The 24,303-nt window shown below is 35.8% G+C and overlaps 1 protein-coding gene across 11 annotated transcripts in view; it reads left to right on the plus strand.

The window, feature by feature from the left end:
* Positions 1–24,303, plus strand: part of Pdm3 (pou domain motif 3) — a 133,213-nt gene that overhangs the window by 91,684 nt on the left and 17,226 nt on the right. For 10 of the 11 annotated variants that reach the window (XM_049838230.2, XM_049838235.2, XM_021328804.3 and 7 more), the window contains 5 exons: positions 6,420–6,549; positions 7,593–7,781; positions 10,526–10,666; positions 11,539–12,043; positions 22,281–22,465. In XM_049838230.2, the coding sequence (XP_049694187.1) occupies positions 6,420–6,549; positions 7,593–7,781; positions 10,526–10,666; positions 11,539–12,043; positions 22,281–22,465 (1,150 nt within the window). Of the gene's footprint in view, positions 1–2,573; positions 2,977–6,419; positions 6,550–7,592; positions 7,782–10,525; positions 10,667–11,538; positions 12,044–22,280; positions 22,466–24,303 lie in introns of those variants that run through there. The other variant, XM_021328808.3, reaches the window with a different exon arrangement.

Consider the following 24,303-nt stretch of genomic DNA (forward strand, 5'->3'; position numbering starts at 1 on the left):
AAAGGTAATTGAAAGGAAATTACGCAATAAATGGAAGGTTATTATTGAATTTAATGTTAAATTAATCGCGAACCCCCCTTCTAACCATCTGTCGTGTGTACCCCCCACTGTACGAACGTTTTATATTTTCGAGATCTACTCTCGATGTTACAATGAATTCGATTATTTTGTTATTGAGGGCTTTTATGTGATAATTGAATTGTTTCAAGTGTTCAAAAGAGTTTGAAGTTTCATCTTAAATAAACTTTTGTATGGGATTCGCTGAGATTATTATGTTAAGAGAGATTAGCTTAAAAGCTACGAGGTCCCAAACTTTTTTTAGAACCGAAAATAATAAGACGTCTTCCATTAAGAACTTGCAAAATGGGCTATTTGAAGAGGAACTTAACGTATCTAATCATTTATGGAAAGTTAGAAGTGTTGTCAAAACAAACGTCTAAAAGCAAGAGTGAGTTAGAGCCGCATTTGACGGAACAATCGCAGAAACATTGTCGGGCGTCGAGTCGAGCGCTCGTTCGACACTGGACACCGTGTATTGGGCAGGCCGCGACACCCGAGAACGTGTCTGCATAATACATCGCTGTACGCTGTTGCTGTACGTTGGACTTTAATTATATATCTGCTACAATTTCGCCTTTTTTCGAGTATTTTTCACATTTCGTCCCCCCATACACCCCTGTTCACCCACTGCCGAACGGCCGCGGAAAAAACGGCCGGCGCGTGTGTGTGTAACGTGACAGTGTATTGTTGCACTACAGACGCCCCGCGCCCCACACGACGCAAGAAAACAGACAGCCCACTCAATAAACAAGACAATTAACATCTCCCAAGTAATGAATAGAAAAATTGTCGTAATAAAAATACACTTTTAATGCAATTAAGCTTGTAGAACACGGGCAGGAGAGACCGATAAGCCGCGTTCAACTTTTCCTGTAACAGGCTGTTATTTCACGATTTAAAATCGGTTCTCAACCCGTTAATGACGCGAGGTACAAGTGCAGATCGGCGGCTCCGTTCGGCCGCGGACCAATCTATTTAATAACCCCCGTCGGTGACACCCCACCCGGCGGCCATCGCCAATTTTCGTCCCCCTCGGCCCCCTCTGGCCCCCTAGCACCCGCCCTGAAAAAAATCCGGAGCGTTTTAAAATTAATGAGTAAAAATCTACACACACACCCGAACGGACAATGCGACGCGTGTGTGCGCGGACGCCCGATAATGACCCGCGCTTTGCCGCCCAAATGAGGACGCGTACAATCACATGTTTCTTGCGTCAATCAGAGAGCCGCGGCTCGCACTGCCGCCGTGCCTGCACTAACCCTAGCTGCGACTAGAAACTCGTCAGTGCTCACGGTGCCCGTTTCAGACGGAATCCGTGATCGCCTAGCCTTTTCCATTAGGACCAACTATCCGAGAAAAAAATGGAGTACAAATTGAAATTTCGCCGGTTCGGGCGCTAATTCAGAGCGAAACGGCGCCGCGACGCGAAACGAACGCAGTTAGATAACATTTGTAGAGGCGAGGGGGGACGGGTGTCACCCCTACGCAACGCCGTTTTTATTTTGGCCGGCCCTTGCCCCCTTACCCCCTTCGTTCGTCCAACTTCATCTGAATAATTACTGATTTTTTCCGTGTACCGCTGATTATTCCGAATGTTACTTGTTGATGATAATTTTTTTTTCAACTTTTTTCATTAGTCAGCGCCCGGTGGAGTTTTGATTGTGCTTTTAAGCTTTTTGTATTCAATTTGTTCCCAATGTTTATGTGTTCCAATATAGAATGTATGAAATAAATTTTATTTGTTTATTCTGTCCAATTTGAAATAACTGCGGGGTGCTTAGAGCTTTTGGCTGGTAAGCTTAAATTACATTTGGGTCACATGAAATTTGAATTATTTTAATATAACTTATTACTAGGTAGACTAGCACTAAGATCTACTACTAGGTACCTACTCTATAAAAGCCACCTACATTTTCTGATTCAGAATAAACAACCGATAACTGTAGCTATAAGTACGACTATACATTCTCATCACTAAGCCCCTATGGCACGCGCGACAACGCGCAGTAAACAAAAACTTTATTCGCCTACTATTAAACGCTGATAAAAATATATTTCACAAAGACTATCCAAGTACCTATGTTAAAAAACTAGCTATGCCATTCTGATGTCAAAACTCAAGAAACTAATTCTAAGAAATCATAAAGATTCCAATAAAACGTATTACTTTAACACGCTAATCAATCCAAAATCAATTAATTACCAAAATCCAAATGAAAAATGTCTCAAGACGAAAAGTTAGATCACAAATCAAACGCTAACCAATAAAATCGCTATCGAGTTAACTGAAAGCGAATTTGTACGCGACACGTGCTGAAAGCTCTAAAGAAACACGAATAAAAAACTAATCGAAAACTTTAATTATCATGCTTATTCGACAAGTGACAAGTCGGACCGATGCCGATCGCTTTGGCAAGGATTTCGGTGGGCCCACCCAACGCCCCGCGGGGCCGCATTTTTTCCACCCACCACCGAAGGGGTTGATTTTTTAAACTGATGACGCGCTTTCATTCCGCGCTGTGCAACTTGGCCGCGCGGCTGTATGTGTTACCGGCCGTTGATAAATAAATTAAAAAAAAAAGAAAAACGTGAACGCTTTGTCGATAGTGCGCGGCGTTTCTTTTTCGCGGGCGTTATCTATGCTCTATTTTTCCGTTCTAAATACAACTTTTGTATAGTAAAGAAAAAGTTTTCGCGCGTTCGGATAACCGTCGTGGATATAACATATTTGTTAATAAATAGAACGATCGTCACACATTCCGTTCGGACGTTTGAAGTTTGACAAAGTTTCAACGAAGTTCGCAGTTTTTTAAAGATTTTATGGATTTGATTAAAGTTTTTTATAAAGTAATGCTTATTTGATAGAGACAGTGATCAGTGAAATTATCAGGCCTGGAGAGAATGACATTATCTTTCGTGAGTAATAAAATATTTTATTATTTTGTTCTTATTAAAGAAAATAGTGATTACCTTGTGATTTACAAAAAATATGTGTCGATTTTTAAGTCCTTATATTCCTTATGGATATTTTTTGCGAGAAATTACAAAATTAACTAAGTTGCATAATTTAAAACAGGATTTAATAGCCGGTTTTCCACTAAAGCTATTTAATAAAACCTTGTTGCAATTTTGAAAACATTTCACTTACTAAGCAAGCCGTCGAAGGGCCCTACAATTACTTTCCTAACATATTTTTTAACCACGTGAATATTTATAACAAAGTCGCAAGGAACTGTAACACCGACCGATAATTATAACAAATTAAAGAATTATTAATAATTATTATTCAAGGCGTTTCCTTACAGTTATATTTTAATAGTGGTTAATAATTAAAAGTCAAGTAGCCTGACCTTATTCAGTACTTATAATAATTGCAATATAAATAGTTTATGACTTTACAAGCTGCACAATGCTTTATATGAGAATCGAATAAAAGATGGCTTCCTTAATTAAAATATTAATAGCAGTGTATGAACGCATTTATTTTGAGGTAGTAAATTTTTTAATAATAACTGTCCTTTTTTTTCTCATTAATTTAGTCGGATCTTTTTAATGTTATTATTGTAGGTAATAATATTTAATTATTTTCTTTGTGTAGATGTTGTTATCAATCATAAGAAATATAAGACACTAATAAGAAATCGAATACCTAAATCCGGTTATTAAATGGATTAATTTTAAATTAACGTGCCCGTTAAATTGCTCATGATATAAAAATCGGAATCTAGAATCTGTATAATTCAATAAATCCATATTTCATCATCTTCATTTTGCCTATAATATCTGATATCATTATTTTTATAATAGTAATTAATCAAGAAATTCGATTTTATATTTAATTAATAAGTTTAACCACACATAAGCCAAACTTCATTAGCCAAAACTCTTTGCACAGTCAAAGGAGATCATTCATTTCGTACCCAAAACTGAAAGTGCCGGCCAGAGTAAAAAAATAGTAGATTCTTGTAGAGGATAATGCCCTGAAGATTTTTTACTATTACAAGATTCGTCTACAATTAACCCCCCGGCTGCTATTTGACTTTGAAAATACCAAAAAATCCCACAATGTTTGGAGCATTATTAGCAAACTGAAGAAGGCAGCGTTGCCTTCAAACGACTCCTGACGGACCTGGAAAGTCATCAAATGACCCCCTCCCGCTGTGGGGAAGTCATACTCTTGCTGACTAAAACCCATCATGGGGAAACCAGGGCCGCGGTAATTCTTTCGAACAATCCCGCAGCCCCGATAGGCCTTGTCCCCGAAAAAATATCTTACAATTCTTGTCGAGGATGCCCTGAAGATTTTTTACTATAATAAGGAATGTCTTCGGTAAACCCCCAGACTGCTATTTGTGTTTAAAGTGTGAGAACCGTGAATAAAAAATCTATACTTGAATGTTACGGCATATAACGTCCACAGTATTCTTTTAACTAATCGATGGTCTACGATATAGCCCCCCCCCCCTCTCCTGCGACACCGAGGAGACTTACTGATTTAAACCCATCATGTTCCTTCTGGCCATGTAGCAGGGCTGCGGTAACTCTTTTGAACAATCCCGCAGCCCCGGCAGGTTTTTTCCCTGGTGGGCCTCCTGGGGTTTGCTGACTCTCAGAGGGGGGCGTGAAAAATGCACGCCGTCGACGATGAGCCACTCGAAATTCAACAGGGGCGAGGGGAAATGGGATACCTTCGTCTCCTTCTGCGAAGCATGCCAGAGTAGGATTTGGTGGAATAACTGAGAGTTCGCGCCTTTCATCCCATCCGCTGAGCTGGACGTGGAAGTTACCACACGCGTCGGGTGTCGAGAAGACTCCCGGCACCGTAGACGTCGGTCTGTGGCCGGAGAGTTTAGGAAGGCTCATTGGAGACAACAGGCCCATGTCGGCGGCCAGCGTTGACCCAAGCCCTCCTCAGACAGTCAGCAAACCCCAGTGGGGCCCACCATGGTCAGAACCTGCCAGGGCTGCGGGATTGTTCGAGAGTTACCGCGGCCCTGGTTTCCCCATGATGGGTTTTAGCCAGTAAGAGTCTGACTTCTCCACAGCGAGAGGGGGGGTCATTTGATGCCTTCCCAGGCTGGGCAGGAGTCCTTTTAAGGCAGCGGCTGCCTTCTTCAGTTTGGGGCTGTAATGTAATGCTCCAAACAGTGTAGGTTTTTTGGTATTTTTAAAGTCAAATAGCAGCCTGGGGGTTAATTGTAGACAATTCTTGTAGTAGTAAAAAATCTTCAGGGCATTATTCTCTACAAGAATCTACTACTTTTTTCTTCTGGCCAGCTCTTTCATTTTTGGGTACAAAATGTTCGAGACTTGAATGATCTCCTTTGTATCTTTCAAAGGCCCAAAGCTTACTAAATTCACAATACTCAATACACTCATTAAGGGCGAAAAATTAACACCCCTCCGAACAATCTGATAGTTAGGGTGCATAGCTACGCATTGCTACATAGGTGCTCTAAATAAGAGTGCGCGATATCAGATGAAAACCCGCTAAGTTCACCTTCCAAACTATATTATATACTCACCTAAATGATCCGAATGCCATTTTATTCTGAACTCATTTATATTTTTGATACTAGCTTCCATCAGCGATTTTACCCGTGTAACTACTAAGTGAAAATACGTCCCTAACTTCTTTTACACAATCGCATGAAAAGGCAAAGCTTGATATTTCACTAACAATAACGCTAAATAGTTCCTACTGATGTTTGCAATAGGAACAGTGATGAGTAGTGCGACATCTGTGTTGCTTGGAGCGCAACTTCACACGCGTTGAAAAATATTGTAGCGCTCATTTACTTTTTGAAAATATTGTAAAAAGAAATCTTTTTTTATTATAAAAAAAATATTTAAAATGTGTTTAATCAATTAAATGGTGAAAATAAGTCTGTGATTTATACTAGCTTAATTATCACATTTTTGTGAGAAATCATCATCAAAATTATATAACGAGACATCTGCCGTACTCTTTATTTTGATTTTTAATTATAGACTTAAGATATGATAGAAATAAAAGCCTGGAAATAGCAAACTGACAAAGTTGTGTAATCGGCTAAGTGGTTTGTTAAATTGTGTTGGAAAAACTATGAAAATTTTCAAGAATTTTCCATGCGTCCTATGTGAGCAATTTCTACGCGAACGCAAAGAGGCGCAGCGCGACGCGAAAAAAGTCTGATTCTACTTTGTGGCCAATGTTGCGCGTTGTCGATTCGCTTAGGATCGCTTAGCGTTCGCGATTCGCCCTCGCACACACAACAATTCTGTAATCAGCCCAGTGGTTCCATAGTTACATTTTGGTGGAAAAAACTGTATTTTTTTCAAAATTTCTTTCATATCTAAATTCGTTCCTTTTTTCCCAGGCGGAGTCTGACCGGGAGAGCGGCGCGAGCTCGCCGGAGGGGGGGGCGGCGCGCGCGCAGCTAGCCGAGCCGCGCACCCCCTCGCCCCGGGCGCGCACCCCGCATCAACAGCCACATCTGAATGGCTCCAGTGAGTTCGTACTACATTCATTTATTACTTCCGATTTTATATGTATTTTCTATGACATTGAATATAGAATATTGGAAAACTGTAAGTCCCTCAATCCAGTGCTTTAGGTACTACTGTTAAATCAATCTTTAAACTTCCTTAACAAACTAATCATGTGTAGATTGCAATCAAACTGGAAGTTTCAGCAATTTTGTGCAGTAAAAATTTTCACCAAATTCGGTCCATTTTACCTGATTAGGAAATTGATAGAGCATCCAAAACTCGGCAATTCAAATGTTAATTTACATTAAAACTACCACAAATGTCCACCGCCCAAATATTTAAATCTTTCTTATCTAAATCGTCAAATTCAATATCAAAACGCGCATCATTTATACCATAATTTTTATTAAAGACTTCAATAAATGTCTAAATATCATTAACTAAGCTATCCATAATACGGACCACACATTGTTAAAAAGTTTCCGAGTGAAAGAGGGTCTCGATAAAATTTTAAACAGCTGTATCTTTACGAAATTCATTGAGAATCGAGATAGCATCGAGTACCTAATATAAAATAATGACTTCATAATATTTTATGTTAACGCTTTATTGTTATTTCTGTGACGTATTTGTTTGTGATATAAGATTTTCCATTTGGATTTGGAAAGCGATATAAAATCGACATCGATAAGTAATAGCATCACTAGTAATTAGGGATATAATTTAAAAGTTCATGTTAAGTTTAAGGTAAAGCTGTTCCGAAGAAAAATCTTATTGCAATAATACACTAAGTACTCCTTAATACTTTTACTCATTTTGTTTGATTCAAGATCAGATAAGCCAGAGACAAAACAATTAAGCGTAACAACATATAGTGGTTCAGTTTCTAGCTAGAACAGTACTTAGTAGATATTGTAAAGGAGACAGTCTTCCTGCCAAACTTGCCGTAAAAAGTGGTTATAGTTTATCGACCACTCAACCAAATAGTCTATCACCTAACCCAGTAGTTCAACTTAAAGTATACAAAAAATTCGTATGGTCAATGTTTCCTTTGTCCACAGTGGCGTCAATGTTCCAAAACCTGCAGAACCTGGCGAACATGCAACAAAACATGGCGCCGATGTCGCAGCAACTACAGCAACAAATGTCGCAACAAATGTCGCAGCTTGCCGCCAATCTTCAAGGCTTATCGTCTATGCCCTCCAACCCAGTCATCAACTCGCCTTTGAATTTAAGCGTTAGTGCACCTGGTAAGTTTCTTATTTTTACCCTATTTTTAGCAGCAACAATTGTGGAAGGAACTTATATATTCTTGCTTGTAACATGCTATGACAAAGACACTGACTCTGTATTTATCGGATTTTTTTGTGGCGCAGATTCTGTACAAGAATCTCAACTTGTCAGTTATCATGTTTGATATCTTAGGTAAACCGTAGATTTTTAAGGAAAATATAAAGCTTTCGTCAGCGGTTTCTCCCGCGTCCCATGGGAACCATTTCACGGAATCTGATTCAAAAAGAAGTCTATACCTTACCCCGATCAAATCTAATGGTAGTAAAATAAAGCCACCAACTTTAACATGAAACTGTAGTCTGAAACACTAATAAAATACAATATAATTTATACGTACAAATATCTTTCAATTCAAGTCAAAACGTCACGTCAACTCACCTACCGCCTGAGGGCCACCGGGCCTAGTAGCTGTAACCACTAAACATCCCACCAGGTGGTCTCTAGGTTCCACACAATACAACACAAAAAACCTCAAAACCCATTAAAGTGTTAGTCCATCACTTTTTGCCACTTTATGCAAATAGACTTTATTATTCACATCATCACATCAACTTAAACAAATATTTAAAAAGGCACTAAACCACGTTGACAGCAGAATATGATTCTGCATTAACTAATGCAGAAAAAATATATTTCGACTAATATTAATGCAATTGAAAACGTCACCTCCGCAACAAAATTACCATTTTTAGGGTTCCGTAGCCAAAATGGCAAAAACGGAACCCTTATAGTTTCGTCATGTCCGTCTGTCCGTCTGTCCGTCTGTCACAGCCGATTTACTCGGAAAATATAAGTACTACAGTGATGAAATTTGATGGGAATATGTGTTGTATGAACCGAAAATATGACACTAAATAGTAAAAAAAAGAATTGGGGGTGGGGCCCCCCATACATGTAACTGAGGGATGAAATTTTTTTTTTCGATGTACATACCCGTGTGGGGTACCAATGGAAAGGTCTTTTAAAATGATATAAAGTTTTCTAAAAAACATTTTTCTTAAAGTGAACGGTTTTTGAGATATCAGCTCTCAAAGTCGTAAAAAGTATGTCCCCCCCCCCTCTATTTTTATAACTACGGGGTATAAAATTCTAAAAAAAATAGAGGTGATGCATGCTAATTAACTCTTTCAACGATTTTTGGTTTGATCAAAGTATCTCTTATAGTTTTTGAGATAGGTTGATTTAACTGTAATTTACGGAACCCTTCGTGCACGAGTCCGACTCGCACTTGGCCGGTTTTTTTTCAGTACCTACATTAGCTTTTGAATACGTCCGTTATTTTTCAACGGAGGGTATGTCACTAATTAGACTGAATTAGACAGATTGGGATAATCAGAAATACACGGTTCGCGCATTAAAACTCTTAACATCGAAATCACGTGAGTCGTAATTAGGTGATTACCGAATCCAATCGATTTAATGAATTCAAGATAGCGGCTTCACTCTGCCGCCCATTAAAGCTATGCCGTAATGGACGAAAAAACCTATTTAAATAATGAGTATAATTACATATTTTTTTCACGAACGCACGGATATTACGACTGTTGCGGTATCATTAAGAGTTTTATTGTCTTAATAGAGCTAATTATACATTTTTTTCGGTTCTTAATTGATGCGCCGTAGGAAAGAACATTTATTACAAAATGTGAAATGTCATGGTTTAAATGAATACGTTATGTTAATGTTGAATTTAACGGGCTTGTAAGGTATGCAGATAATATTTTAGATTTTAGTTCAGAGCGTTTTGTTCGCAGCGAATTAGTTGTGGTCGGTTGCGTGATTGCGTATGGTGTTATTTTTTATATAATTTTCTATCGTTCCTTTATCATCGGTAAGGTGCGACGTGGCCGGACGCGGTGGTTATAATTATAATATGATTTTATTGTTTAATTACTTAAGTAGAGAGACATCCGTCGATCATTGCTGGTAATTTTGTAATTTGCCGGAACCACTACAGTTGCGGTAACATAAGATATTTAGCCATATATAAATAATCACATATTTTATACACCAAGTCTAATTTTTATTACAAAATGATAAAAACAGCATATGTTTATTGATTAAGTATGAATTTATTTAAAGGTGTTTATAAAAACGTCGTGTCAAATTATCATCGAGTTTTAACTTGGTCTTTTTTCTAGGGATTATGTTGTTAAAATTATTTTATGTTCCACGATTATGATACGTGACTATATTTTGCAAAATGATACGGATAATATTGTTCAATACTTAAATTATAAAACAAGAAAAAATCTAACACACGTTTTCAAAATTATTGCTTTGTTTAGTTTTTACTTAGGTCTTTTAAAAATAATTTGTTTCGTCTCTAATCGAATTCTGAAGTTCCTTACATATACTACCTACCTATAAAAATCACGCAATCTATGAAATTTGGTTAAAATTACAACACTTAAGCATTCACAAATTTAAGTATTCTATGATAATCTTAATCAAAACTCCAAAATGTCACACAACAGAACTAATAAAAATAAAATATATTCGATACTATAGTTTAAAGCCTCCTTAACCAAAGCCCACTTAAAAACTCCTTGGTTAGTGTAAAGTTACAAAAAAAAACAACTGCTTGCCTGCTTGCAATTTTTTTTTCGTAATAACACCTCCTTACATTCTATTCCTGCTTGTCTGCTTGCATTTTTTTTTCGTAATAACATCTCCTTACGTTCTATTCCATTTTCAAAAGGTATGGGATCACCGAATCCCGTGGCGAACAACAATATGCTGCCGCCCGCCATGCCGTCCCCGATGCCACAACTGATACTAGCGTCTGGTCAGCTGGTGCAAGGCATCCAAGGTGCTCAGCTACTCATACCGACTTCACAAGGTAAGATGTGAATGAGTTTGTACTTTGGGGTGTGGAGTTAGGGTTTAATTTTGAATGGATTGTAGCACTGTTTGAAATGGAGGCAGAAAAATACTGATGACCAGAATATGCCTTACATATTATACTGATTAAATAAAGGTGGACTTAGTCTTATAAAAATGTCCTTTGAATAATGTGAATGTCCTGGAAATAGCAACAAAAAATAGATACATAGTAGCAGAAAACTATCAAAATTCGAAAGACGTTACGTTTTGCAATTGCAATCAATGCATTCAACTTAAAATGTCAAACAAGCTTTAATGTTCCTCCATAAAACTTAAAAACAAAGTGTGATAAACTAAGTACATTATTTTGAAATACATACAAATACATTTTAATTGAAGTAAGTCCACGATTGACATAAAAACTAAATCAGGAACAAAAGGTGTGCTTACAGCAACAAAAAAATCTTGCGCAAAAGACCTGTAACAAGTAATTAGTATAGTAAAGGAGTTAAATGAAGCATGATCGTTAGTCATGTTGTAGTGTTGACGGGAAATCCCATTGAGCACGTGGTCACTATATTAATATAGCTGCTAGTTCATTTCGTTGCGATTATTCGCGCTAAAATCGTGACTAGGTTATTGAGCTTGTTAATTTAAAAAAATACGTAAAATAAAAGTATGTTTAAATACAATGTTTAATTATTTGTCTGTTAAAATCGGTGTCTAATGTTATTTGTTAAACTGAATTCATAATTATTTCCAGGATTCATATTGCTTTTCCAGATATTCCTAATTAATTGATTAATGACTATAAATTCTACAACATAATATTGCATTAGAACTGATAACAATTTGCACTTGGACCTGATAAACATTTCCCCTCAACAGGCATAGCAACGCAGACGATCCTCACAATACCAGTCAACCACGTGAACTCCAACGATCAGATGGTGAACCTAGCTCTAAACAACGGCCAAGTGGTGTCCACGTCGCTCGCCAACCTCCAAGCTATGGCCCAACCTCACCAGCTCCTGAACTCCAACCCCCAACAATCGGCCAACATTCGGCCAAACATGCTGAACCCGACACTTTCAAACGCCCTACTAAATCCAGGACTGCCAAACTTTTTGTCAAACGGCGCGGCCAATGCCCAAGAGTTACTCCAAGCTTTGCAGCAACAACAGCAGCAGCAGCCTCAAGGGAATCACAACCTTCTGCAGACGGTTCAGCAGAACAGTATGCCTCAGCAGATGCAAGGTAGACGATCCTCCTCGCCTCGACCCGAAAGGCATTATAAGGAAAGAGAAAACTTCGCTGATAGATTCGGACAAGGATCCAGAGAAAGGAATGAAAGAGAAAACCCTGGATCTGCAGCTATGAACAGCATCAACAGGTGAGTTTAGAAGTAGTTTTCTATTTAGTGTATTTTAAGTTTTTTTCGTAATAAAAGAGTCCGATTGCTCATAGACATAAATGTTTTCAGGTATGTGTTTCAATAAAGTCCGACAATTTATAAAATCGATGTTAGGATAAATTAGTAGCAGGTAAACTCAGTTCTAATTTACCAGTTTCTAGGTCTCGAAACCATTTATCCAATGACATAGATAAAGTACAGAAAAATATACCAAGCTGACATGTCGACCGATCCAACGCGTAGTTCGTCGAATTATCGACAATTATAACAATAATTGATTTTTAAAATCAATTACATCATAATTGTCCAAGTCTAACATTGTTTGATGTGGATCACAAAGTTTGAAGTACACTTGTGCTGTTGGAAATCCACCCCTATGACGTAGGAAATTAAGTTGGTGTAGAGTGCAGATAATGTGTTTTAGCGTGGGTGCACCGACAAGTGTTAGTAGTAATTATGTGACAATGAATGTAATTACAGTGACGCCACTACATGGATCTTGTGTGTGTGAGTGAATTACTAATCAACGTTTTGTTGTGTTGGTGAGGGGAGCTTTTTTCGTTCCTAATTAGTGATGAATTTTCATTATTTTGATGGGTTTTACGAACAAAATTGGCTGTAAAGTTAGGAATGATGGGTGTTGGAATGCATTAGGGATTTCCGATATTACGGAAGAACCACTAAATTACTGTTGGTATTTTTTAAGATTATGTCGTCAAATTGGGTTTCCATAATCAATAATGATCTTAGATTTACTTCTGTAGGTAATTGAAGTTTTCCTTACCAATCGGAATTCCCCGGGTCCAATATTAACGTTTCCTTAACGGGTCATACTTAAGTGACGTAGTTCGTTATTAAAATAAACCACTTAATTAATAAAATGTGTTACTAATTATATGAATACAATAGGGTATTTTACCTGGAACTGAAGACATGCGTCATAAATATAGTGCGTTGGGGTTTACTAAGTATAGTACTAAAATAAATAAGCATATCTGAATATTAACTAAAACATACGAAAAGATTTTTTTTGGAAGGGCGTTTAGAAAAGGAAAGGCAGATGAAATGTTTAAATGAATTAATATCGAGATGTTTTTAATAATATTTATAATTATGTAATATAATTTTAACTTTGTGGATGGATAAACAATAAGATAGACAACCACAAATAAAAAAATAGGATAAGTGCATTAGGGCAGAAGAAGACAGACTTTTAAATCACCTAGGAATAATTAGATGACATAATACTTAATCCCAAATGGACCAGTAGTCTTTAGATACCTATAATCGTAATTATGACCAAGTGTACTTAGAGGCATTTATTTACAAATGACATTAATTACGAACTATTATCGCAATATCGGATCTAGTTGATATTACTCTAGATAACTTGGTCTATTAAGGTCGCATACTTATGGCATTGCTTAGATTTAACTTAGAGGTAAAATGGTAGTTGTAGTAATTTTTATGTATTAGGGATCAAATGAACAGACGGATTGCCTGATGAAAAGTGACTATCGCTGTCTTTAGTATGCCTAATAGCGCTTTTGCACTATAGGAATTTGTCGGGCGTTTATGCTTGGTGTGGTTATATGCGATACGACAATAACTCTGTCATGTGGTTTTCTTCTTGATCACGAAGTAGGATTAAATAACTTGCAATTTTGTTTGAAGCTTTTGATTATATTATAGCATCACTGTCTACCACGAAAGTGATACCAGTATTACATACATGGTATTGGTTGGTGATTCCAAAAGATAGAGACCGATAATGATGAAGAAAAATATAACAAGGAGTGAATACTTTTAGTGAATACTCATTAGAAATAAATAACAGGTTTTTCAGCTCGGTAAATAATTTATGCCATTTTGTAATGATTTGACACTTAATACTTAGCCGTACTTGGAAAATGACATACATGCATGAGCACTAACCTTAGAGGTCACTCATTATGAGTCTTTTTAGTGACAGCTATGCAGTTACAATCATATACGATTCATTAAGAATTCCTTGTATACTATCGTAACTACATACCAAAACAAAACAACCGACACGAATTTCTCGGAACATTATTATTTTAATTCCACTGTCATTTAAACTCGATTCATATTTAATTAGTACGTATGTTAATTAATTTGATGACTAATGCCCCACGTGAACCCATCACGCGAATATTATCGTTTTTAACACAAAAAGCTGTAAAACAGATGCTATCAACCGGGGGTAATGTCCTTTATTACACGTAATTATGCACCAAGTGCACTGATGGTATGCTTGGGGAAATGCATTTGATAGCAGACAATAGTGTGTTAAAAGTTTTATTGAGTGAATCCGAGCAATTGTTTTATAACAGTCGCTTTTAATCATCGGTTGCTATTGTCCAACGGTTTAGCCGATGATGCCCAAATTGAAGGTTTTGCATTGTGGTGACGTTGTTGCAAAATTAATAGCTGTCTTATTATATGTCGGTTGAAAAGACAATGATAGGGTATCGCTTTTATTAATTTCGAAACGTATATTTAACCAACTTCAAAAAGTAGGAGGTTCTGCGGATGCATTTTAAAATGTTTTTTTACAATCTATTAATTTTGGCCTCATCATCATCCTCCTGCTCTTATTTCAATTTTATTTGGGGTCGGCGCAACATGTTTTCTCATTCCATACTTTTCTATTCATCGAACCTTAACAAACTGCAATTTTAATTATATTATTAATTAATTTTAATTTTTGCCTTCCATGACATAATGGGGTTTGGTACATTCACCAACACAAAACATAAGTTTCAATACAGAATTTGAATAAACATCTCAATTAGGTACCTTTACTTGTTATTATCTACCTAAGTACCCGCAAAGGCGTAATAAGGAAAACGCAGGCACGTCAGCGTATTATCTACTTTAATGAGGTATTTAATGTTAATTATATACAGGATGTAATGTAACGTCGTAACTGATATAATTACATAAATAATGCCATGTTCACGCACTTTATAAACAATTTTCTGGTGTTGGTAGCGCGGAAAAATTATGTAAAAAAATAATCGGTGCCTACGACATTGGCCTGGTCTGATTAGATTTTGAATTAGTACTTTTGCCTGTTGTTTTACTTCTTCAAGAAATGGGCACTTAAATTAAATAATATATTTATGTTCGGAATGCTGCCTACAACAAACTGACAGACGGAATTATATCCGCATTTGTAGATAATATTAGTAAGGATGATGGCACTTCTAGACTTTACGATTGATTCGAACTAGGGTTGATCTCTAGACTCAGACACAAATTGATGATTTCTCAAAATGCTTGCTATTCACAAAATTCATTTTCGCAATATATTCCTTTCGAAGAATGTCTTAATAAACACTAGCTTGAAATAAGCTGGGTTGATCTGAATCTGGAATCTTAATCTGGGTTCTTGAAATTTAATAATTCATTGTACAACGCTTGAAAAGTGGGTGGTAAAATAGCATCAGAGATCATTTCTTACTTAGTGCAGCGGCAAAAAAAAAAACAGATTTTTTTAAAGTACAAAAATAAGCGAGCTAATTATCTCAAACTAAGCAAAATTTAACAATAAAACGACCACGCATGATTCGATTAGATTTATTACAAAAGAAACGGAAAAGTAAGTATACAGTTAATAAATGTCTTGATTAAAAACAAGTAGAGCATTCTGGTCCGGTCTGGTCGCACACATACAAGGGTAACTCACACATAGATAATGTTTACAGCAGTTAATGTATAATTGGTTTTACATTGCCGTGCGACGGAACAACCGCTTTGGGTATTAGCGGGCTAATGTTAGATTTTCTTGCGGTAGCTTTTGGTGAATATTGGTTTATTTTTATACTAGTTTTCAACCACATAGAGTGTTTTCTTTATTTTAGAGTTAGGATTCGATTCACAGGTAAAAGTCAAGTGATCGATTTAATTTGTTCAATTCACCTTTCACTTACTATTGTCACCAGTGAAGCATTCAATCAATCACTGCACATTTAAAATTAAATTATTATGTGTTTTTACAAATTTCTAAATCCAACCAGAAGTATAATTTTGAATGCACTGATGACTGATATCCGCTATGTCTTGGCCTACGTACACAAATGAAAAAAATGTTACCTAAAGCAACAAATCTTTATAGAATCATATCCCTATTTCTCAAAACCACCGCACAAACAATCACACAATTTGACTCCATTACAAACGAAGCAAAACTAAACGTATCAGACATTTCGAAAGTCAGCTCCAGGCAAGACATCTAATGCGATATATAATTAGGTGGCGCATTAAGTATGCCGCCTATAATTACAGAAGCGCCCGTGACGCGACTAATCCGGCAAGTAATGGTGATAAATAGATCTATACGGGGATATCTCGCTGAATATATTAGCGTACTGGATTCTGCTACACTGTGAGCGTAAACAATCGTATCTCATTTGCTTTGGAATTTTTTGACGTTTAAGTGTAGTTTTGTGTCTGGCGTATACAGTCGTAACTACTTACGTTGTTTTTGAGGTTTTTGGGCGTAAACTGTCGTAACTTGTTTTAGTGATTTTAGTAACATTGTCAAAATCAGTATGGATGATAGATAAGTTATAATATTCTTTTGGTGGTACGTATATAGGCTACCTATAGGTATAAATTGCGACTTATTTACTCACAAATATCATAAATCTTTGTGTAGGTACATAATGTGGTAAGAATTAGCAAAGAGGTCTTTTGTTGATCTTTTGATTAAATCAGACATTCAAATGTTATAAACGGTTGTGTTATTAAAATGCCAGCAGTAATTACTATAAATGCCAAATTAGAATTCATAATTATTTTGTTTTTTTTTTTACAGAAATGAAACCCCTAATATTTTCATATTTTTAGATTCAGTTGTGAAGAAAATAAGTTGATTAAAATCTTTAACTAAGTCATGTCGTCGAAATGTTTCTCTGATAGCATTTCAAAAAAAAAGTTTACTTTTAACTTACTCCGCTAAGTGCTCATTTTGACGGGTTTACTATTCTCCATAATTCTTAATATTACATCGTTCTATTGTAACTTTCCTAATAATGTTTATACATAAAAGTACAATTTTAGTATGTCGCATTATGTTAACCCGTAAAACGCAGCGATTCGACATGACTACAATAATTATATTATTAGTTATTATTACAGTCGTATCTTACACTATTACATGATTGTTAGTGTGGGTGAACAATGTGCCTATGTGTGCGTAGTCAAAGACATTAAGTTAATGCCACCTCATAATTACTGGTTGGAAGCATTAATTCTCGCATCCATAATTAAGTTTAATACCTCATTTCTGTTGGCCTACAATCTAGATAAATATTGTCTGTCGTTTGACGTCTATTAAAGTTACATTAAAATTGTAAATCATTGTAAGTATAGATAGCCTGGTTTTATATGGAGTTTTATAACGTGTCTAGTTCTCAAGGTTGTACCATTTTACATTCATATTAAGTTGGTATTAATGTTATTATCGCGTTTATCCTTATAAATGATATTACTTAGAACTTGGTTTAAGGTACGTGAATGGGAGAATGGCAGTCATGTTTGAGTGTAATGAATATGTTGTAATGTTCTGGGAAAACGGTTAAAGTGGGCGTGAAAACTGGCTGAAAATCCGCACCGTGGTGATGATAAATACGAAGGGCGGAAGCGCCCGGTTATATTGTGAAACAATATTTTATTGTCGAAACAAAAGGTGAATAGGTTTGATCACTTGCTAATATTTTAACCGTGAAATTATCTGTGGTGGTTTTATGTTAAAACGGAATTTCGTTTTTATTTGATATTTAATATGTTGTAGTGGAAAAATAGGTTTACTCTTTACGCTTGTGTTTATTGGCAACTTAAAGCTACTTAGGTATAACCTTATAATTGCAAATTATAATACAAAAAATACAATGACACACACAACCATCACTTTTTGTCGGCCATTAAAATATCTAGGACTTAATAATTATGACATACAAACGCTAATTCATGAATACCAGTGGCACCAAATGTCGAGTAATAATTCATATTTATTGACGCCTAAATAATACTCATAAACCTTTATAATGATACCTTACAAAGGGTTAATTTTTATTATGAAGAAAGATCAAATGCTGCGTGAAATGTGACGATAAATAATGATATTGTCTTTATTATTGTTGTCCTTATTTAAAAGTGTTTGCAATGAAAATAAAATACTTTAAAGTCTACTAAGCAAAGTGGTTACCCGTCTTAACGCGATATACTTCGCGCGGTTGAGGACAGAGGAATACGTTGAGTCGCTACAATTTCTTATGCTTAATATATTTTTTGTGATCGAAAGAAAATACATATTGCAATTTCTTACCTCAGATTAACTCTAAATTATACCCCACAAAAATAATTTATTTAATTACAGTCATGTTAAAAATACCATACCTACTATTAAAAAAACAATTACTGAAAGAAAGTATTGTATTTATAATTGTAAAGGGCATCTGGGCATAGAGCGCAAACTAAAAAAAGCTTGTAAAAAACATACAAGCCTGTATCGTGCCATTGACAAGTTCATTGATACAGTCTTACGTAACAGACCAGCCTACGTCAATTCATACAGGGGGAATTTATTCGCCATGAGTTTCTTCTTCTTTCACAGACAGGAACAATGGGAAAAAAAGGTCCTTTAAAAACGTCAGTAGGCCGGGTTATTATTGAGCGGTCACACGCTGACATTATTTCGGCGCACCTGTTCTCCCCTTAATCTTTGACGAACACTAACGAAATGTCATCGTGACTTCACACAAGAATGACAACCTGGAACGCACTCGAAACTTCCAGAATGACTGCAATATGGCGGATGACTACAACGTTTAAGGGATAAATGATTCCGTATATGTAATGATCTTTTGATGATGCAATTATCGATCGTTTTAAAAATCAAAGAATCCGTAAAAGTTATTACGTTTAAGTTTAAGTATTATTTATCGTAATACCAAAAAAGGTTGGCTTGAACATCGGCTGCGACGCAAATGAGTTAAGACTGCTCAGATGACGTCATGGACATAATTCCGAGTAGCATATATTTATACAATAATTATCGCCATAAACATGATCGAATCTGCGAACAACGCAATATACCTAATTATCTCTGACAATACACACTGACAAGAGTGTTCCATTTTTTTCTTCATAAAGACGATTTAAGTGTATTAAAAAGCAATTATTGACCTCAATAAAATATTTCGCAGTTTTATAATCGTACCTTAAGGCGGACGTTATTTCGTCAGCCATATTCGTTTTAAAACAATTCCATTTTTAAATAATTGATGGGTTGGTTTCCTTGCTAAAGAAAGAGGCACAATTATAGCTTTTTTTATGTTTATTCCGATTTAGAAAATAAAAAATGCAGAGAAAAATATAAATATTCGTCTATGGGTAACTAACCAGTTATTAACAGTAACACAAAATATAAGCACTGTCTTATCAAAAATCATAATAATGTCAATATATCATGTCATGAGTTGCAATAAAACGACCAGGACTTAACTAGATACATTCTGTACAATGAGTAGGTACTTATTTCATTAATTGAATAAATTAAGTACCACACAATGAATATTCAGCACAATAGAATTATCAATATTATGGTTCCAATAATAACCTATTAAAAATAGAATTATTTGCACCATTCATTAAGACCGACCCTTAAACACGCACCATAAAGGTCACATGTGAATGACAAGAAAATAATTCTTTAATTAAATTTGCAACCGGACGATTATTATTTTTTAAATAATTATCTCGAAAAGGCGTAGTTTCACTGACGGGGTACCTTCTGATAAATTTGAAGGAACAATTAATGACTTCTTTGCTTGTGTGCGTGGGCTATTCACGCATACTTAATGTGTGTGTGAATGAGTTCATGTGGGTATCAATGTGTGAGTTATTATCGCCTCACGATATATACGTGCAATATTTATTTACCGTAGCAAGGGTGCTAGTCTAATTTACATATTAATTGATTGCTAAGAAAAGACAAATAAATTAACGCTGGCTGTAGCCTATGATTAAACTTCGCCAAAATAGAATATTAAAACATTGAAACTACCGTATGACAATCTTACGGTGCACGTCATTAAGTACTCTTCTTTTATAATTGGATATCTTCCTCAAGTAATTTTGTACTTTAAGTATAACCTCACAAATTGAATGACACAAAAAATATATCTTACATCGTGTTTAATACTAAGCTCAATTACTTGGCGACATACAAATTAAAACGAGTCAACGTTACACCGTGTCGTGCGTTTACAATAAAAGTGCATGTGTGTGGGTACGTGCAACGGATGAGGCCCTAATTAGCCAGCAATTACTGCTAATGCAAGCGCACTTAATGAAGCGCGCACCTCATTTGTAGCAACCGCTCGGGTGAGACTCAAACATCATTGTTACACGATACACCGCAGTTTTATGAAAAAAAAAATGTACAAGGAAAACTTGGTTTTAATCCTAGAGTTGTGGCCTCTTTTTAATGGTGCGTTTGAATGTGGAACGTTTTGTGATGTTGGTAACCCTTAATTTGTCTCTGATGACTGATGAGTTATGAATACTTTTCTCAACATTTGTTTAGAAACTAATGCTATATTATCCGCTTAGAGTAGAATTACATTGTATGCTATACATACCTAGTTACGCAAAGCGGTAGTTACAGAGGCACCTCTCTATCCACCATAGGTATTAATTTTGTAGCACCTGTTTCAAAAAAGTCAGGTAACAGTATTCATGTGGCTTCCAAATTTAAACATGGCAATTAAAACGAAGAATAAAAACTTTGTCAAAACATTACTTTGAACAATATAAACGAAACAATGCAGGTACGAAACATTTTAGAAACTTTTTCAAGACAAACATAATATGAGGAAAATCGGATGTTAATTTTCCCCTCTACTGTAAACTTACAAACAAAAATTTCCTACAGCACGTTATATATTTTTAAAACAATATTTTTGGAATCACATCCAGTTACGAGAACTACTTTATTATATCGTTATAAACTACGACTTTAAATGATCTGTGTGACTAATACAATTACATAAATACATAACCCCCCTTCTGACACAGTCGGGTAATAGTCTAATGACTCATAAAAGGAAAACGTGAAACATTAGAAGTCTTATCTGGGTGCTGATTGAGAAAAATTGACTTCTATTGTTGTGTGACAGTGAAGAAGTACTGTGTACCTAGCTGTTCAGTGATAATCCTATATTCAAGTAACAGACGGATGGGAAAATTTGTATTATTGTTCTGGAATTTTGGTAGCGATTTTTTAAACGACATATTTATATCATCATCCTCCTGCCATACCGTCTCATGTCATCTCTATTCTATAACAAATTTTTAAATAAAAGACATAGGTACCTATCTTTATAAGATGTAGGTACTAATAATTATGTGAAATCTGTAGAATAGTCGTGTAACAAAAAGGGCTAAACAGAGTTTTATGCTCTTTAACTTAATAGATAGATAAAACAAAATATTCTAAGTGTAAGTCACTGTAAGTAGGTACCTACCTACATCGTTTCTCGTCAAACATTCACGTCCAAGTACAAGCAAAAATAAAACTAAAACAGAGATATCTCTTCACAGTTTGAACACGAAAAGATTTCTTTTTCATTCAAATGTATCTGAGATAAAAATACCAACATCTAATTGACTTTATCCGACATTTGTCTAAGATTACCTTATAACTTACGGTAACGTGCGGTCTCGCTATGACGAAAGCTAAAATCACGTTCACGCGGCGAACAACTCCCGATTCGGCCGCCCAGTCGGTTCACAAACTCCGCCGATAGATAACAATGTGATTTTATTCGGCAACACTATGAAATATTCAATAGACACCGAAGCCATTTCGACAATGTATTAAACTTTCTCTTTTTCACTTTTTGTTGTACACGAACCGATCCCGGTTTTAAATTGATTGACTTTACAATTGAAGCGTACAATACTTCTTGTTGTCTTTAAATTGACCTATGTTTTAATTACTAACTATACCTACTTTAATTTAGTATAACTGGCAACCATATTAATTACCGTAATGTCGGACATTGAACACATACTTGAACACATTATCGATAGTGTTAAACAATAATTTGAACATCGAACATTTCAATCATCCTATTAGCTGGTGTTTACCAAATAATGACGTCATAATACTATTATTACGCAGGCTGGCGGCATCGAACGGCGAGATAACGATCACTACGTCACACAACGCGAACGCCGGACCGGCCAGCAGTGCCGGCAGCGCCGGATCCGGCCCGATCCCATCACCGCATGCGCCCGTGAAGATGTCGCCTGGATCTGTGAAGTCACCTTCGCAGGATGATAGTGATCTGCTTGCTGATTCGCCAAGTAAGTATCATTTAGATATTAGAGAAGGTAATTGGTAATGACATAAATAAAGCTGTCCAATATGAGCGCCGGAGAATAATGAGCATCTATGTATTTATAAATACAAGTGTCACAAAATTAAAGTAACTAATTATAACACACTCAATACAGAACAAAACCAACTTACCATTGTAACTTCACTAAAACATTTTGACAAACTCTCATTCGCTATTTCAACACAACAAAAGCAGAACTAAGAGCAACTTAAACGCTATTTTCGACAAAACTACTAACTCGATTCTACTTATCCATAAAAGTTGTACGTTCTAAGCATAGAGGAGCGATCCATTAGCTCGGCGAAGTCTAACAGTGTCCTAGGAGTTATTTTACCTAATACTATAAAGAGTTGTTGTAGACTGTCCGGGCACTGTTTAGAAGTTCCGAGTTCCCGAGTGCGTTCCGTGACAGTCGAGTTAAGTTGATTAGCGCAAAGTAGCCGCTTCCATTCGACGTAGGCGAGCGGCCACTCCGCGATCTTATCACGACATTGTAAAGTTAATTTGGTTGCGTTTCAAAAAAAGGTTTGTTTAATTTGATTTTTAACTCGGAACAAATCTAATTATATGTTCAAGGGAGCGTTTAATGTTCTCAATAGTTCTTTCTGATGTAAATTGAGCAAGTACAGTATTTTGATAAAGGATTGACTTTCCGTTCAATAAAGACTATTAGTAACTCAACTTAAAGCCTTTTAGTTGTGCTTGATAATATCTCTTACACATTTAATTCGTACAGCTTTATCTTAAGAGATATGTTAAGCAATAATGTATTGGAATTAAGTGCAACACGAGTGCCAGTTTGCCGGCCCTACTTAATACTTACTTACTCCAAAAAGAATATTCCTCGATTACTTACAATTTAAATTGAAATTATATAAAAGCCGATACGGATAGTGCAGGCCCTGGGTGGGCTATTCAATTACAACATGGTTAATTAATTAATCGATATCGATAAAAAGTAACTCACGTCGATAAATATAATTGAGGCCTAAAATTGTATGGCAATTACTTGCCACGGGCCAACAAACAGTCTAAAACACTACGTTTACAAAAAACTACAGCTTTCAATGTCAATGCAAGTAAAACTAGCGGAAACAATAGACAATTTTAATCGGATAGCATCAGTACAAACTTGGAAGTATACACACAATCTAATTGAAACTAATTCAGCTATCCGCCCAAGCAGACGATACCAATTTATTTAAGACGAAGTTATTTTTATTGGCCCATTTCATTCACTTTTAGAACGAAACTGTGCGATTTTTATTTGCACCACGTCTCGAGAACAGTGTATTTGACCTATTCCAAGATAGATTTAAGCGAGACTGGGTTATTTTGGGCAGCATTTGGCTCTACTTAGATGAATTTGTGACCTCTTTTCGGTCTAATGTCGTGAGTCTGGAGTTTCATAGTGCTAATTGCATGTTGTTCAATATTTTTAGAATTTAAGTCTTTAAGAGACTGTCTCATTTAGAGGATTAATTGGAAGTTATGACAGTTTGTAATTATGGTGTTTTTGGTATTTTTTATTGGGTAATCCTATAATGTTTTAAAGAGAAATATTGTTTTTTCTTCTCTCGAGCAATCATCATAGCGTAAACATAGATCATTCATGGTAGATTGAAATATTTTGAGATACCTAAAGTATTTTCAACCAAACAAAAAAAAAACTGTAATGTTTAAAAACTGTAGTAAGTACCTATAGTTTTACTAGATTCTATGCAACAGATGGGCTATGTTTTATTCAGAAAATAAAGCTAATACTCAACAGGAGACATTCGTTTGCCATCAGTAGCTTTCCAT

This window comes from Helicoverpa armigera, chromosome 8, assembly GCF_030705265.1.
Source record: "Helicoverpa armigera isolate CAAS_96S chromosome 8, ASM3070526v1, whole genome shotgun sequence".
NCBI classification, from domain to species: domain Eukaryota; kingdom Metazoa; phylum Arthropoda; class Insecta; order Lepidoptera; family Noctuidae; genus Helicoverpa; species Helicoverpa armigera.